At 43.7% G+C, this 12872-nt stretch overlaps 1 protein-coding gene and 1 pseudogene across 1 annotated transcript in view; one reads left to right on the top strand and one right to left on the bottom strand.

Annotated features, from left to right (window-relative positions):
• LOC119961755 (protein FAM216A) overlaps positions 1-12872 on the top strand; it is a 45915-nt gene that overhangs the window by 29615 nt on the left and 3428 nt on the right. The window contains exons 4-5 of the mRNA XM_038789013.1: positions 9143-9269; positions 11046-11226. Of these exons, the coding sequence (XP_038644941.1) occupies positions 9143-9269; positions 11046-11226 (308 nt within the window). The remainder of the gene's footprint in view (positions 1-9142; positions 9270-11045; positions 11227-12872) is intronic.
• Positions 2243-5047, bottom strand: LOC119977046 (annotated as a pseudogene).

The raw sequence follows: 12872 nt of genomic DNA, 5'->3' as shown, positions 1-12872 counted from the left end.
CGGCTTTCCGCTTGGCCACCTCCGCACTCCAGTCCTGGTAGACACGCACTACCGAATTCTCCCACTTGCTGCTCCTCACCTTCTTGGCCCATCGCAGCACACACTCCCGGTCACTGAACCGATGGAACCGCACCAGCACCGCCCGCGGGGGTTCATTCGCCTTAGGCCGCCTGGCCAGTACTCTGTGGGCCCCCTCCAGCTCCAGGGGCAGATGGAAGGATCCTGCCCCCACCAGCAAGTTCAGCATCACGGCCACATAGGCCGGCAGGTCCGACCCCTCCAGCCCCTCCTCGAGGCCCAGGATCCGCAGGTTCTTCCTCTGTGACCGAAGCTCCATCTCCTCGAACTGATCTTGCCACTTTGTATGGAGAGCCTCGTGTATCTCCACCTTCCCCACGAGGGCCGAAACCTCCTCCTCGCGCTCAGAGGCCTGTTGCTGCAACTCCAGTATCGCTGTACCCTGGGTTGTCTGGGTCTCCAGCAGCTTACTAGTCGTCACCTTCATGGATTTCAACAACTCCCCTTTCAGTTCTGTAAAATAGCGCAGAAGGGCCGCCTGCTGCTCCTCAGCCCACTGCTTCTACTCCTCACCTTCCCCCGCTTTTCCAGGGGAGCTGCTGCCGTTTTTCTCCTCGCCCCACTTCGAGTCCGCACCATAAATCCCGGGGTTTTTTGCTCCAGACCCCTTTATCCACCGGGAATCGTCGAACCAGCGCCATTTGGGGCCCTTAAAAGAGCCCACAAGTCCTATTAAAGCAGGAGCTGCCGAACGTGCGGCTTAGCTCCGCATAGCCACAACCGGAAGTCTCGCCTCATGACCTTTTATAGAAAATTGCATGATGTAGAGCCATTTTGTGACCAAAGGCCCTTCCAGAGTGGTGTACAACCAATGAAGTCCTGTTGTAAGAGATATGAAAAGCAATTTACATACACAACAGTTGGCCTAACAGGGCCGGGATTAATTGGATAGCTCTTTTGAAGAGCTGCCACAGAGCTGATGGGCTGAATATGCTGTATCGTTTTATCATTGCTAGATTTTACGATTCTCCTGTCCACAATGTGTATTTTGTTTTTTTCACCTATCAATGTTCTCTCTTCTTGCTGAAGGAATTAACTCTTTTCTCGGACATAGTTGCTTAGTCGCTGTTCACCTTCAGCCATTTGAAGATATTTGGCCTGATCTTGCTGGAGCAGGGTATCATGTAGCATCCACCATTAGTTGGACCTTTCTCTGCATTCTTTGGGTCAAAATATTTTCATAGTAACTTTGTAAAATGTGAGCTGATAACATTGTGGCAAGGGCAGCAGAATACCTGGGACCTTTTGCTAATGGTGGGACCAACAGAGTAATGAATAAGGTTTAAAGATAGCGAAAGAAACCCAAGGAATGACAGAAGGAAAGTGAAGTGGAGTGGGTGGATCAGAATCAAATCAGATACAGAAAGAGAAATAAAGAGGGAAATAAAAATTGGATTAAGAGAGGTAGGAAAAGTAGTAAGCAATTTTTTCCCTAAAATCTCTAATAACAATGTGGGAATGAGATTGAATGGTTTAAATTGTTCTCACTTTGGTTCGAGAGGTTGATTGGTATCTGATTATGTCATTAAATGGGAGGTCTTGGGAATCTTGTCGTGAATGTATTTACACATGTCCATGTGGAAACAGGTATTAAGGAAAGAACAATCTCTCAGCCTTTTGTCTGTGTGTTTATTGATAATTCGCTGAAGTGCAGCTTCTTGGAGGACCTGTTGTTATGGGCCAAGGTTGAGAAAACTCCAATGTATATCATGGAGTTCACCTGACCTACAACTGTTGATAGATTTTGGTTATGAGGAGCACAAGGGCCTACCTTTCAGGTGTTATTCAACAGAGGCCTTAAGCACTTTTAATCAAAAACAAAGACATCAAAATCAAAAACATTTCGTAAAGGGACACTCCAGCTTGGTGCCCTGGTCTCAGAATTCAGGCCTTGTGGTGCACTTTTTTTTTCAAGTAATATGTTCAATTTATTTAAGGCAGTGCACCACCCAAGGATAGAGAACTGGCTCAAGCATTGCTCACTGGGTTTCCCCTCACACACAGTTGTTTAATATTTACAAGCCACATGCTGTTAATACCTTAATCAAACACCTTCTGTCATAAGACATTTTGTTGCAAAATATTGTGGTTTCCAAATCACAGCAGGTGACACTAGAAAAACTGTCCTTTGTGATCCAGTCAGTAAAGAGACAGACTCCAGATGCTCTGCACAATCCTTATAATTTAAGAAAACTCGACTATTTTGCCACAATAAGTGTAATTATTCTTGAATCTTAGCCCAAAGTTGCCCATTATTTGCTGTATTGTACTGACGCGGAATTCAAAGTCGCACCAACAGCCTCTCTTCTTCATTACAACATTGTCCCTGGACTGCCTCAATCCAGTGTTTAATCAATGATCAACATCTCAAGACAGAAGACTAGGCTTCCACAGCTTGAAGTAAAGAGTCCCATAAGGCAGCTCGTGTGATCATCTCGCAAAACGCTTAATATAATCTTAATATAAAGTCGTCCTTGTCACGCAGATGTTGCTCTGCAGCTTCAATATTCAGGGGATCGTCAAAATTCAGATCAGTAAATAATGAATTCAATCCCCAGACCACATCCTTTAGCGTTCTAGTTGGAGCCCAGCCTGTGCTATCGATGGAGTGCTCCCTCAGCAAGCTTAAACAGATTTCTCCCGTCTCGGTGATATTGGGGTGCCAGATTCAGGTCAAACATTTCACCTTGGGAGGCACCATATTGTAGGCTTCTGGAACATCAGTTTCAAACTGGAACTTGCCACCCTAGTAATACCCTTCATCTGGCATGACATTCAGCTGGAAGGAATAAAGTTTGTTTGTTTGCATCAGGGAAATCCAATTTACACGGGCTGGGTAGCTTTGCTTCAAGTTCTGCAACCTCTTTGATGAGCAGCTTATCTCTAATGGACACAAGACGGGATGAGTCTGTCCCTGGATTTGTGTTGCCTCTCCCTGTCATACCCTCTTCACGCTTCAGCTTTTTTGCTAAAGTCAACCTGGCTGATGCACGTTCTTGAACCTCTGCGCTCTCTCTCTCTCTGGCGCTGACAGCGCCGAGCGCTCCCACACCATTCCTGGTGGTCACCTAGCAGCTGCCCCGTTTCTCTCTCTCTCCCCTCCGCCGCTGCCGCCGGCTCCGGCCGCGCCGACTTTTTTATTAAAATTTTTTTTTAGAATACTCAATTCTTTTTTTCCCAATTAAGGGGCAATTTAGCGTGGTCAATCCACCTACCCTGCACATCTTTGGGTTGTAGGGGTGAGATCCACTCAGACACGGCGAGAATGTGCAAACTCCAAACGGACAGAGACCTGGAGCCAGGATCGAACCTGGTTCCACAGCACCGTGAGGCAGCAGTACTAACCACGCACCATTGTGCCCCCCCCCCCCCATCCCAAGACTTGATGGCCAAGGAAGGTGTGTTCATAATGCAACCAAACAGGTTGTCAACCTGAAAATCCTTCCAACACGGCAATGTCTGGTGGTAAGAGCGATAGAGACTGCTGGTCAGCCATGCTTGATGCGATATGGCACCCTTCAAGCTATAATCTTCTGGTGACAAGCTAGCAACCTGTTCCAGGAATTACTACCTTTGAAAACATAGCCTGCCTTAGTGACCACTAGGTGTGGGATGAGAATTCAAATTAGAATGTCATCAAATAGGTCATATCCTCTTAATTGCAAATCTTGACTTTCTATGGTGAGTTTAATCAGCAATTAATTAACAAATAAAACCAGCAAGTTCTTAAAAATGGGAGATGAAGAGTGAGATGCCAATAACGCAAAACAAAATGGTAGCATGATCTAAATCGACCAGCAAGTTATGGAAATCCAACTCGCACTCACAGTCTCTCTCTTAATCCCCTGATTTTGCTGGCCACATTGTACATTAAGGATGGAGTGCATATTTATCATGCTGTTCTTTTCCCCCCAGAAAGATATGGCCCATACATTCTTGAGCCCTTAGAGTGACTATTAGCAAGTGGTTTGACCTTGGGAAGTATCTTTGGCTGACATCCCCATGCATGCACATTTCTAGCCTGGTTCATTGAGGGGCAGTTGTAGCACACCTATTTTGTGCTGGCTGAGATCAGTAGAAAGATGTGTAGGTTAGTTGGACTGGCCATGCTAAATTGTTCTCTTGTGTCTAGGAATATGCAGGTTAGGTTACGGGGATAGGAAAGGATAGGTGGAGAGTGGGGTAGGGATCTCTTTCGGAGGGTCAGTGAAGACTCGATGGGCTAAATGGCCTCCTTCTACACTGTAGGAATCTTTGATATATCTGTGATTCTATGAACCCAATATAAATTCGGGAAGCACAAGTGGATAGCACTGTGGCTTCACAGCACTAGGGTCCCAGGTTTGATTCCCTGCTGGGTCACTGTCTGTGCGGGGTCTGCATGTTCTCCCCATGTCTGTGTGGGTTTCCTCCGGGTGCTCTGCTTTCCTCCCACAGTCCAAAGACGTGCAGGTTAGATGGATTGGCCATGATAAATTGCCCTTAATGTCCAAAAAGGTTAGGAGGGGTTATTGGGTTACGGGGATAGGGTGGAAATGAGGGCTTAAGTGGGTCGGTGCAGTCTCGATGGGCCGAATGGCCTCCTGCAATGTATGTTCTATGTTTTATACCGGAATTACAACCAGAATCTTAACTGATTAACTCAGTGAGCCATCCATCTACATTGTTAGCAATATGGGTTAGATTTCCCTTTTGGGAACCACCACCTTCATTGCTTATAAAATAAGTGCATTTAAACTGTTGGGATTCAAGGGGTTTGAACTTGATACCAACTATTTGCAACAAATATCTCATTGGCACCCAGCAGAGATCAACACATTAGAGTGTTTACCGTCCCAAACGATTCATTTTAATCAATTAGGTCACTGAATAGAGTAGAGTGCATTGCCTACTACTTCTTCAGCCTTCTTTAGCTGGAGGATGTTAGGCTCTTGTCGGCATTAACATCCACTCACACGAGCCAAGGCATTCTACTCCTGTGCTTGATTGTTTAAAATCTTTCATGTTCCAAAGTTCTGTCCATTTGACTCAATAAGTCCAATTGTTTTTGTCCACACCAGTACAAACTCTTGGTTTCTGTTTTCCTGCTTATCCAACAAGTTTAAACATCTTGAACTCCAGTCTAAATGAATATTTCCTGTTCTTGAATAAACATTTTGTCAAGGCATAATAAAAACAAAATGTTGGAAATATTTAGCAGGCCAAGCAGATGCTGTGGAGAGAGAAACTAAGGTTGTTCTCTCTTCAGAGATACAGCCAGACCTGCTGAGTTTTTCCAGCATTTTCTGTTTGGATTTCAGATTTCCAGCATCTGCAATATTTTGCCTAATAGTTTGTAAATTGTTTAATTTCTTCTTCACTATCGCATTTATTGTTGACCTTCTACAGAGAATAGAAATTGCTGATATGGCTCACAAGTTTTAGTTATGAATCACATACATCCCCTTAAGACTATCCTGTTCTGACAGCAATGTCTACTCAAACAGCTTACATTTTAGAATTATTCAAACCACCAAACTTCTAAAACTGAGAGTTAGGTACTTTTAACATTTACTCAGTTTATAGTATAATGAAGGACAGAGGTCGTATCTTTACAATATAAATAAATCAGTAAAACAATTTAGTAAATTATTTCATGAGAATCTCATCCAATATTTTAAGAAATTGCAACTCTATCACAAATTTGCGACATATATTTTTCATGAAGGGACCAGTCTGAAGTGAATGTTCTTGCTCTGCGTTCTGCAGGCATTCATCAACAGTTTAGTTTACATTTGGCATCTCATGACAATTTGCAAACTATCTTTTAATTTTGTACATTGCTAAACACTCATTGAAAATTGGAGAAAACAGAGCTTTACCTTATGAAACTCAGCTCATTTCACTTGCAGTTGGAAACACGGTACCTTCAATTCAGCCAAACTATTTAACAAAATTATTATTTTTTAATTAGGAAGGTTAAAAAAAGCAGAATTGACAGCTGTAAAATATTAAACTTCAGACCTTTTTTGTACAACAATAGCTTCTCTTCTGCTCATAGATTCATTAAAAGAATGAAGACTTTAGCTTTCTGCAGTGGCTCATTGCCTAACATGTATCTAACATGCTGCATTGCAATAATACTTAACTGGAAAACAGAAATGTATTTCTAGAAAAGGTAAAGGAAAACCAGAAGGATTAGAAGTGTTGAGAAAGCTGGATTGTTAAGATCATTTCTTTTCAGTTGACATCATTATTAACTTTCTAAGCTTGCAGAACAACTTCATCCATTTTAATGAGCTTACTTTTAACATGAGTAACTCCACTAGCCTAGCAACCCATTCAATGCTATGCCTGTGGAAGTGCCAATCTTCAGAATTCGTGGTGAACAAAATAAAGTTCACGGCCTATGCCAAGTAATCTTGCTGTATTCCGATCATTTTGGACAATATTTACTGACGCTACCCAGCACTATTTCATCACTACATGTCTCAACTTCTGCACTGTTGCTAAATTATCAGGTTGTTTATCCGACGTCCAGTACTGGATGAGCAGAAATTTCCTCCAATTAAATATTGGGAAGGTAGAAGCCATTGATTTTGGTCCCTGCTCTAAACTCTATTCCTTAGTATCCATCCCTCTTCCAGTCAACTCGGACTAAATCAGACTGTTCCCCATCTTAGTGTCATATTTTACCCTGAGATGAGCTTTATTCATGCCATAAGTAAGACCATTTTTTCCTACCTCCATAACTTCTTCCCTCATTTCAGCTCATCTGCTGATGAAGCACTCATGCCTTTTGTTGACTATTCCACTGCACACCTGGTTGGTCTCCTATATTCTGCCCTCGGTAAACCTGAGGTCATTCAAAACCTAGTGCCCGTACTCTCATCAAATTCTGCTCACATCACTCCTGCACTTGCTCATCTACATTGGCTCACAGTCAAGCAATATTTTAATTTCTGTTCTGGAATTCCTTGGGTTCGCCCCTACCTATCTTAAATATTCTCCGTTGGCCCCTTAATCCTCAGCGATATCTGCGCTAATCTAATTGTGGCCAATGGATCATCCCTGATTTTAATTTCATCAGAATTGATTGCCAGGCTCAGTTGTCTAGGCTTAAGCGCTGGAATTCCTGCCGTACACTTTGCTATTTTCCACCTTAACGACAATCCTTAAAATCCACCTTTTGGTCAGATTTTGTTTTGCACCTTGGGACAAAGTTGTTTTGTAAATCCACAGATAGTCTTTTGTGTAAATGTCATATATTGGGCGATGCAGTGGTTAGCACTGCTGCATCACGGCACCGAGGATCCAGGTTCAATTCCGGCCCCAGGTCACTGTCCATGTGGAGTTTGCACATTCTCCCCGTGTCTGCGTGGGTTTCATCCCACAAACAAAAATGTGTAGGTGTAGTGGATTGGCTAAGCTAAATTGCCCCTTAATTGGAAAAACAATAATTGGGTATTCAAAATTTTTAAAAAAAGTAAATGTCATACATTCCCATGTGATGCATGTTATAAAAAGTTATAGTTAATGTCCTACAAATGCCTGGCTAAGTAATATGTGTTCAATACTTCAATAATTACTTGCAGGTGTTTGGGGAACCGTACAATAGGTGCGGTGAAGTCAAATAGTTGTACTATTTGCACAAATTCGTATTAAGTATCAACCTTTGTTCAGTGGTAACACTTACAATTTCTGAGTCAGGAGGACTTGGATTCATAGTTGTACTTCAGAACCTAAGTAGAAAATCTCAGTTGACTTTTCAGTGCAGTGCAGAGGGAGCACAGCAGACAGTGGGCAAATGTGCAAACTCCACATAGTGATCTAGGCCCGGGATCGAACCCGGTTCTTCAGCGCCGTAGGCAGCAGTGCTAACCACTGCCGCAACTCATTGCAAGGTGTAGAGACAATTTTGTTTGTAGTTTGGTGATATTACAGACAACTTCCTTCTCATTCTTTTTCCGTCCTGACAGAGAAATTGAAGGCGATATGGGTTTGCAGTCTAAGAGGGCTTTTCATTGAAGTGCTGAGGGAGGGCAACATTACTGAAAGCATGTTCCTCCAGGTGAGGTGTAATACCCCATCTGCATACTTCAGTATCTCGGTGCATGATTTTTCAAAAATCCCTTAGCACTGTGTGTAGAAGAGCAGGCAGCTCGATCAGTGAAAGGGTCAGGATTCTTCTATTGACCATTACTATTAAAAACTGATCAGTTGATTTTGCATTCTTATTGTTTGTTGCAACTTGTACACAAATGGTTTTCCCATTTTCTTAATCACACTACTTAAATAATTAAATCGATGTGAAACACTTGTGTATTGCACCTTTTACCTCAAACAAGAGGGAAATGGCCCTTCCGTACATGTTCATCAATATCTTTACCTATTAATAAAAAGCAATGTGAAACTGAATTGATCCAAATGGAACAGAATTTGGGTAGTTGTATTTCAATTCAAAATGACCTAAAATTAACTATATTAACTTCAACAATTTACAGACTCACTGGAAAAGGGTAATGAGATCCAAAGTTGGATAGGCATATGGACGATAAGGGAATAGTGTAGAGCAGGGGTGGGCAAACTACGGCCCGCGGGCCGCATGCGGCCCGCCAAAGGTATTTCTGCGGCCCACCAAGTCATTAAAAAAAAAAAAAAAAAAAATTTTTTTTTTTTTCTAAATTTTTTTAAAAAAATTTTTTTTTTAAAGGTTAATGGGTGGGGGGGCTGTTGGGTTACTTACTGGCATAGGGTGGATACGTTGACTTGAGTAGGGTGATCATTGCTTGGCACAACGTCGAGGGCCGAAGGGCCTGTTCTGTGCTGTACTGTTCTATGTTCTATATGAGGCGCCCAGAATCATAACCGGGTGAAGTAATTATTTTACTTAATATACTATGCGGCCCTTTGTGAATTGTGAATTTCTGAATGCGGCCCTTGCACGGAAAAGTTTGCCCACCCCTGGTGTAGAGGGACTTTAGAAGGGTTTCACAGGACGGTGCAACATCGTGGGCCGAAGGGCCTGTACTGCGCTGTAATGTTCTATGTTCTAAAGTTTATAATGCAAGTATTTGTATTCCAGCATCCAGATTTGAAAATAGGCCAGAAGCGATATCTGTATAGTATTGCTAAGATCTACAGCACAGAACAGACGCACAGGCTGATGCAGAGACAGTACCTAAGCATGTTGCAACATCGTACCCAACTTGGTGAGTAGAAAACATTTTTGGTAAGTAGCAAACATTTATTGACAAACAAAAAGACTTTTTGATATATAGGGCAAAATTCTCCGACCCCTAGCAAGGTCGGAGAAGCGCCCGGGGCCGCCGAAAACCCCGCCCCAGCCATGTCCAGAATTCTCCCACCCACAAAAAGTCGGCGTGCCGCCACTCCCGCCGCCCGCCTCGGAGAATGGGAGGCTACGGGTTTCTGTGCTGCCGTTATTCTCTGGCCCAGGTGGGCCGAAGTCCCGCCGCTGAGAGGCCTCTCCCGCTGCCATGGTTTGAACTACCTCTGTGCCGGCGGGATCGGCGGCACGTGTGGGGCCCCGGGGGGGGGGGGGGGGGGCGCGGGGCGATCGGACACCGGGGGGTGTCCCCACGGTGGCCAGGCCTGCGATCGGGGCCCACCGATCGGTGGGCGGGCCAGTGCCGTGGGGGCACTCTTTTTCTACCTCCGCCGCCACGGCCTCTGCCATGGCGGAAGAGAATCCCCCAGCGCGCATGAGCCGATGGTGACGTCAGCAGCAGCTGACGCACCGGCGCATGCGCGAACCGGCGAAGGCCTTTCAGCCAGCCCCGGCACCGGGCGTCAAAGGCCGTTGTTGCCGGTTTTGGTGCCAGCCGGTGTGGTGCCAACCGCTCCGGCGCGGGCCTAGCCCCTCAATGTGAGGGCTTGGCCCCTAAAGGTGCGGAGAATTCCGCACCTTTGGGAGCCCCGATGCCGGAGTGGTTGGCGCCACTCTGCTACGCCGGGACCCCCCGCCCTGCCGGGTAGGGGAGAATTTTGCCCATAATGTCTAACAAAGTCTGAACAAAATAGTTGAGGTAACTTAAATATTGGGCTTTATGGTCGTCTATTGCCATAATCCAGCATTTCTGTCAGCAAAAAATGAAGTTGAAAGATAATCTAAGAAACACTGATACATTTAGGAGATGGGACATTAATGGGGACGTTTGCGAGAGGTAAAGTACTACACAAGGAGTGAATTGTACAACTGTAATCATAGTTTAAAAAAAATAAATTTGGAGTGCACAATTCTTTTTCTGATTAAGGGGCAATTTAGCATGGCCAATTCACCTACCCTACACATCTTTTTGGGTTGTGGGGGTGAGACTCATGCAGACACTGGGAGAATTTGCAAACTCCATACGGATAGTGACCCAGGGCTGGGATCGAATCTGGGACCTTGAGGCAGCAGTGCTACCACGATCATAGTTTGGTACGTGTCTGAAGTGGAGCTCCCCATCTTAGCTAAGGATAGGAAGGTTAGAAGAGTTATCTATATCCCAGCTTGGAAGAAGCTCTGATATGTTCACCACTGAATTTTATTTCTTTATTCTTTCATGGGATGTTTGTTGCCCAGCTAAACATTTGAGGGTAGTTAAGAGTCCACCACATTGGGGTGTGACAGTCACATGTTGGGGGAGGATGGCAGATTTATTTCCCTAAAGGGCATTAGTGAACCAGATGGGTCTTCGTGACAATCTTAGACTAGCTTTATATTCCAAATGTGTTTACTGAATTTAAATTCAACAAGCTGCCGAGGTGGGATTTGAACCATGTCCCTGGAGCATTAGCCTGTAGTCTGAGCCTCTGGATTATTAGTCCAGTAACATTGCCACTATGCCACTTTCCCCATATTTTACCCTTTTGCTAGTGCTATATTTAATAACTTGTGACAATTTTAATAACTTGAATGTCCATTTTGTTCAAACTTGAATGTCCATTTTGTTCAACCATGTATTTTTATTTATCCACATCAGGGTATATAAGTCCACATGAATGTCAGAAGTACACAGATTATCTTTCAAAAGAGTTTCAAAAAGAGATATGGAAGCAAAGCAGTAGCAGGTTGTCAACAGCTCAAAGCTCTGTTGAGCAGTCACCAGCCCCACAATCTGGAAGACCACTTTTCCTCCCCAACTTAGAGGACAACAGACAGAGGTTTGTGTATTTTATATTAATGACCTTGAGGCAGCAGTGCTACCACGATCATAGTTTAGCATGTGTCTGAAGTTCTTAGCTAAGGATAGGAAGGTTAGAAGAGTTATCTATATCCCAGCTTGTAAGAAGCTTGGATACGTTCACCACTGAATTTTATTTCTTTATTCTTTCATGGGACGTGAGCGTTTGTTTGTTGCCCGGCTAAATATTTGAGAGCAGTTAAGAGTCTATCACATTGAGGTGTAACAGTCGAATCGAACCCGGGACCCTGGCACTGTGCTATCGTGCTGCCCAATATCTTGTTCTATAACATAACCCAGGCTTGTAAGTTTAGGACCTCTGTGATCTGAAACCATCTTTCACACGTCCTCTAGTATAGATTTGCCGACCAAGTGCATATCAGATATCTTTCACTCCTCAAGAAGCTTGTCCTTCTGCGTTGGCTCTATTCATTCTCCCTTTCATGCTGTCGGCCAAGGTGTATAGAGAAAACAGCACTCACGACTGGGAACAACTGGTGTGAAAAGAACCAGTTCCGAACAAGTTAAGATCGCATCTTTGAGCGGGTCCCGACAATTCCTCGTAGACATCACCAACTTTGGGGGTTTGTACTGGTAATTAACCTGCTAATTCAGGAGATAATAGTGGAATTGTAATGGCACTAGACTAGTAATCCAGAAGCCAAGACTAATGCTCTGGGGACATGGGTTCAAACCCCACCATGGCAGCCAAAGTCTGGAATTAAAAGGATAGTTTTGGTAAAGGTTACCATGAAACTACCAACTATTGCAATGTAAATATGTGTAAATGGCATTGAGACCAAACCAGCATCCACAATAGCTACACAATTGAATTTTTATAGCTTAATGCCCCTTAGGAGGCAGTGGTGACAAGTAATCCAGAGACACAGAGTACTGCTCTGAGGACCTGGGTTTGAATCCCACCATTGCAGATGGTGGATTTTTAAAAATTATAAATTTAGAGTACACAATTATATATTTTCTTTCCAATTAAGGGGCAATTTAGTATGGCCAATCCACCTAACCTGCACATCTTTGGGTTGTGGCGGTGAAACCCACGCAGACATGGGGAGAATGTGCAAACTCCACATGGAGAGTGACCCAGAGTAGGGATTGAACCTGGGACCTTGATGCCGCAGTCCCAGTGCTATCCACTGCGCCACATGCTGCCCTAGATAGTGGATTTTAATTGAATAAAAATCTGGAATTAAATACTAATAATGACAATAAAACCATTGTTGTAAAAACCCATCTGGTTCACTAGTATCCTTTAGGGAAGGAAATCTGCCATCCTTACCTGATCTGGCCTACGTGTGACTCCAAGTCCACATAAATGTGCTTGGGGAAATTAGGGATAGACAACAATTGCTGGCCTTGCTAGTGACACTCACATCCCATGAAATATATATATATTTAAACGATCATGGGCAACAGTAGTTCAGGTAGCTCATTATTACATGATGCCTTATTCTTGAAAAAGGACAGTTTTAAAGCACAATATTTAAATAATATACTTAAATCGGTGCAGGGGAAAAAGTATTTATGGGAAAGTCTGTCAATGGTTCAGACCAATCCCCTAGTAAACTGCTTAAACTGAATGCTAAATTGAGCAACAGAGATACATCT

Source organism: Scyliorhinus canicula, chromosome 1 (genome assembly GCF_902713615.1).
Source record: "Scyliorhinus canicula chromosome 1, sScyCan1.1, whole genome shotgun sequence".
Taxonomy (NCBI): domain Eukaryota; kingdom Metazoa; phylum Chordata; class Chondrichthyes; order Carcharhiniformes; family Scyliorhinidae; genus Scyliorhinus; species Scyliorhinus canicula.
Note: the sequence above shows the minus strand (reverse complement) of the source record. Positions and strands in the feature narration are given on the sequence as shown.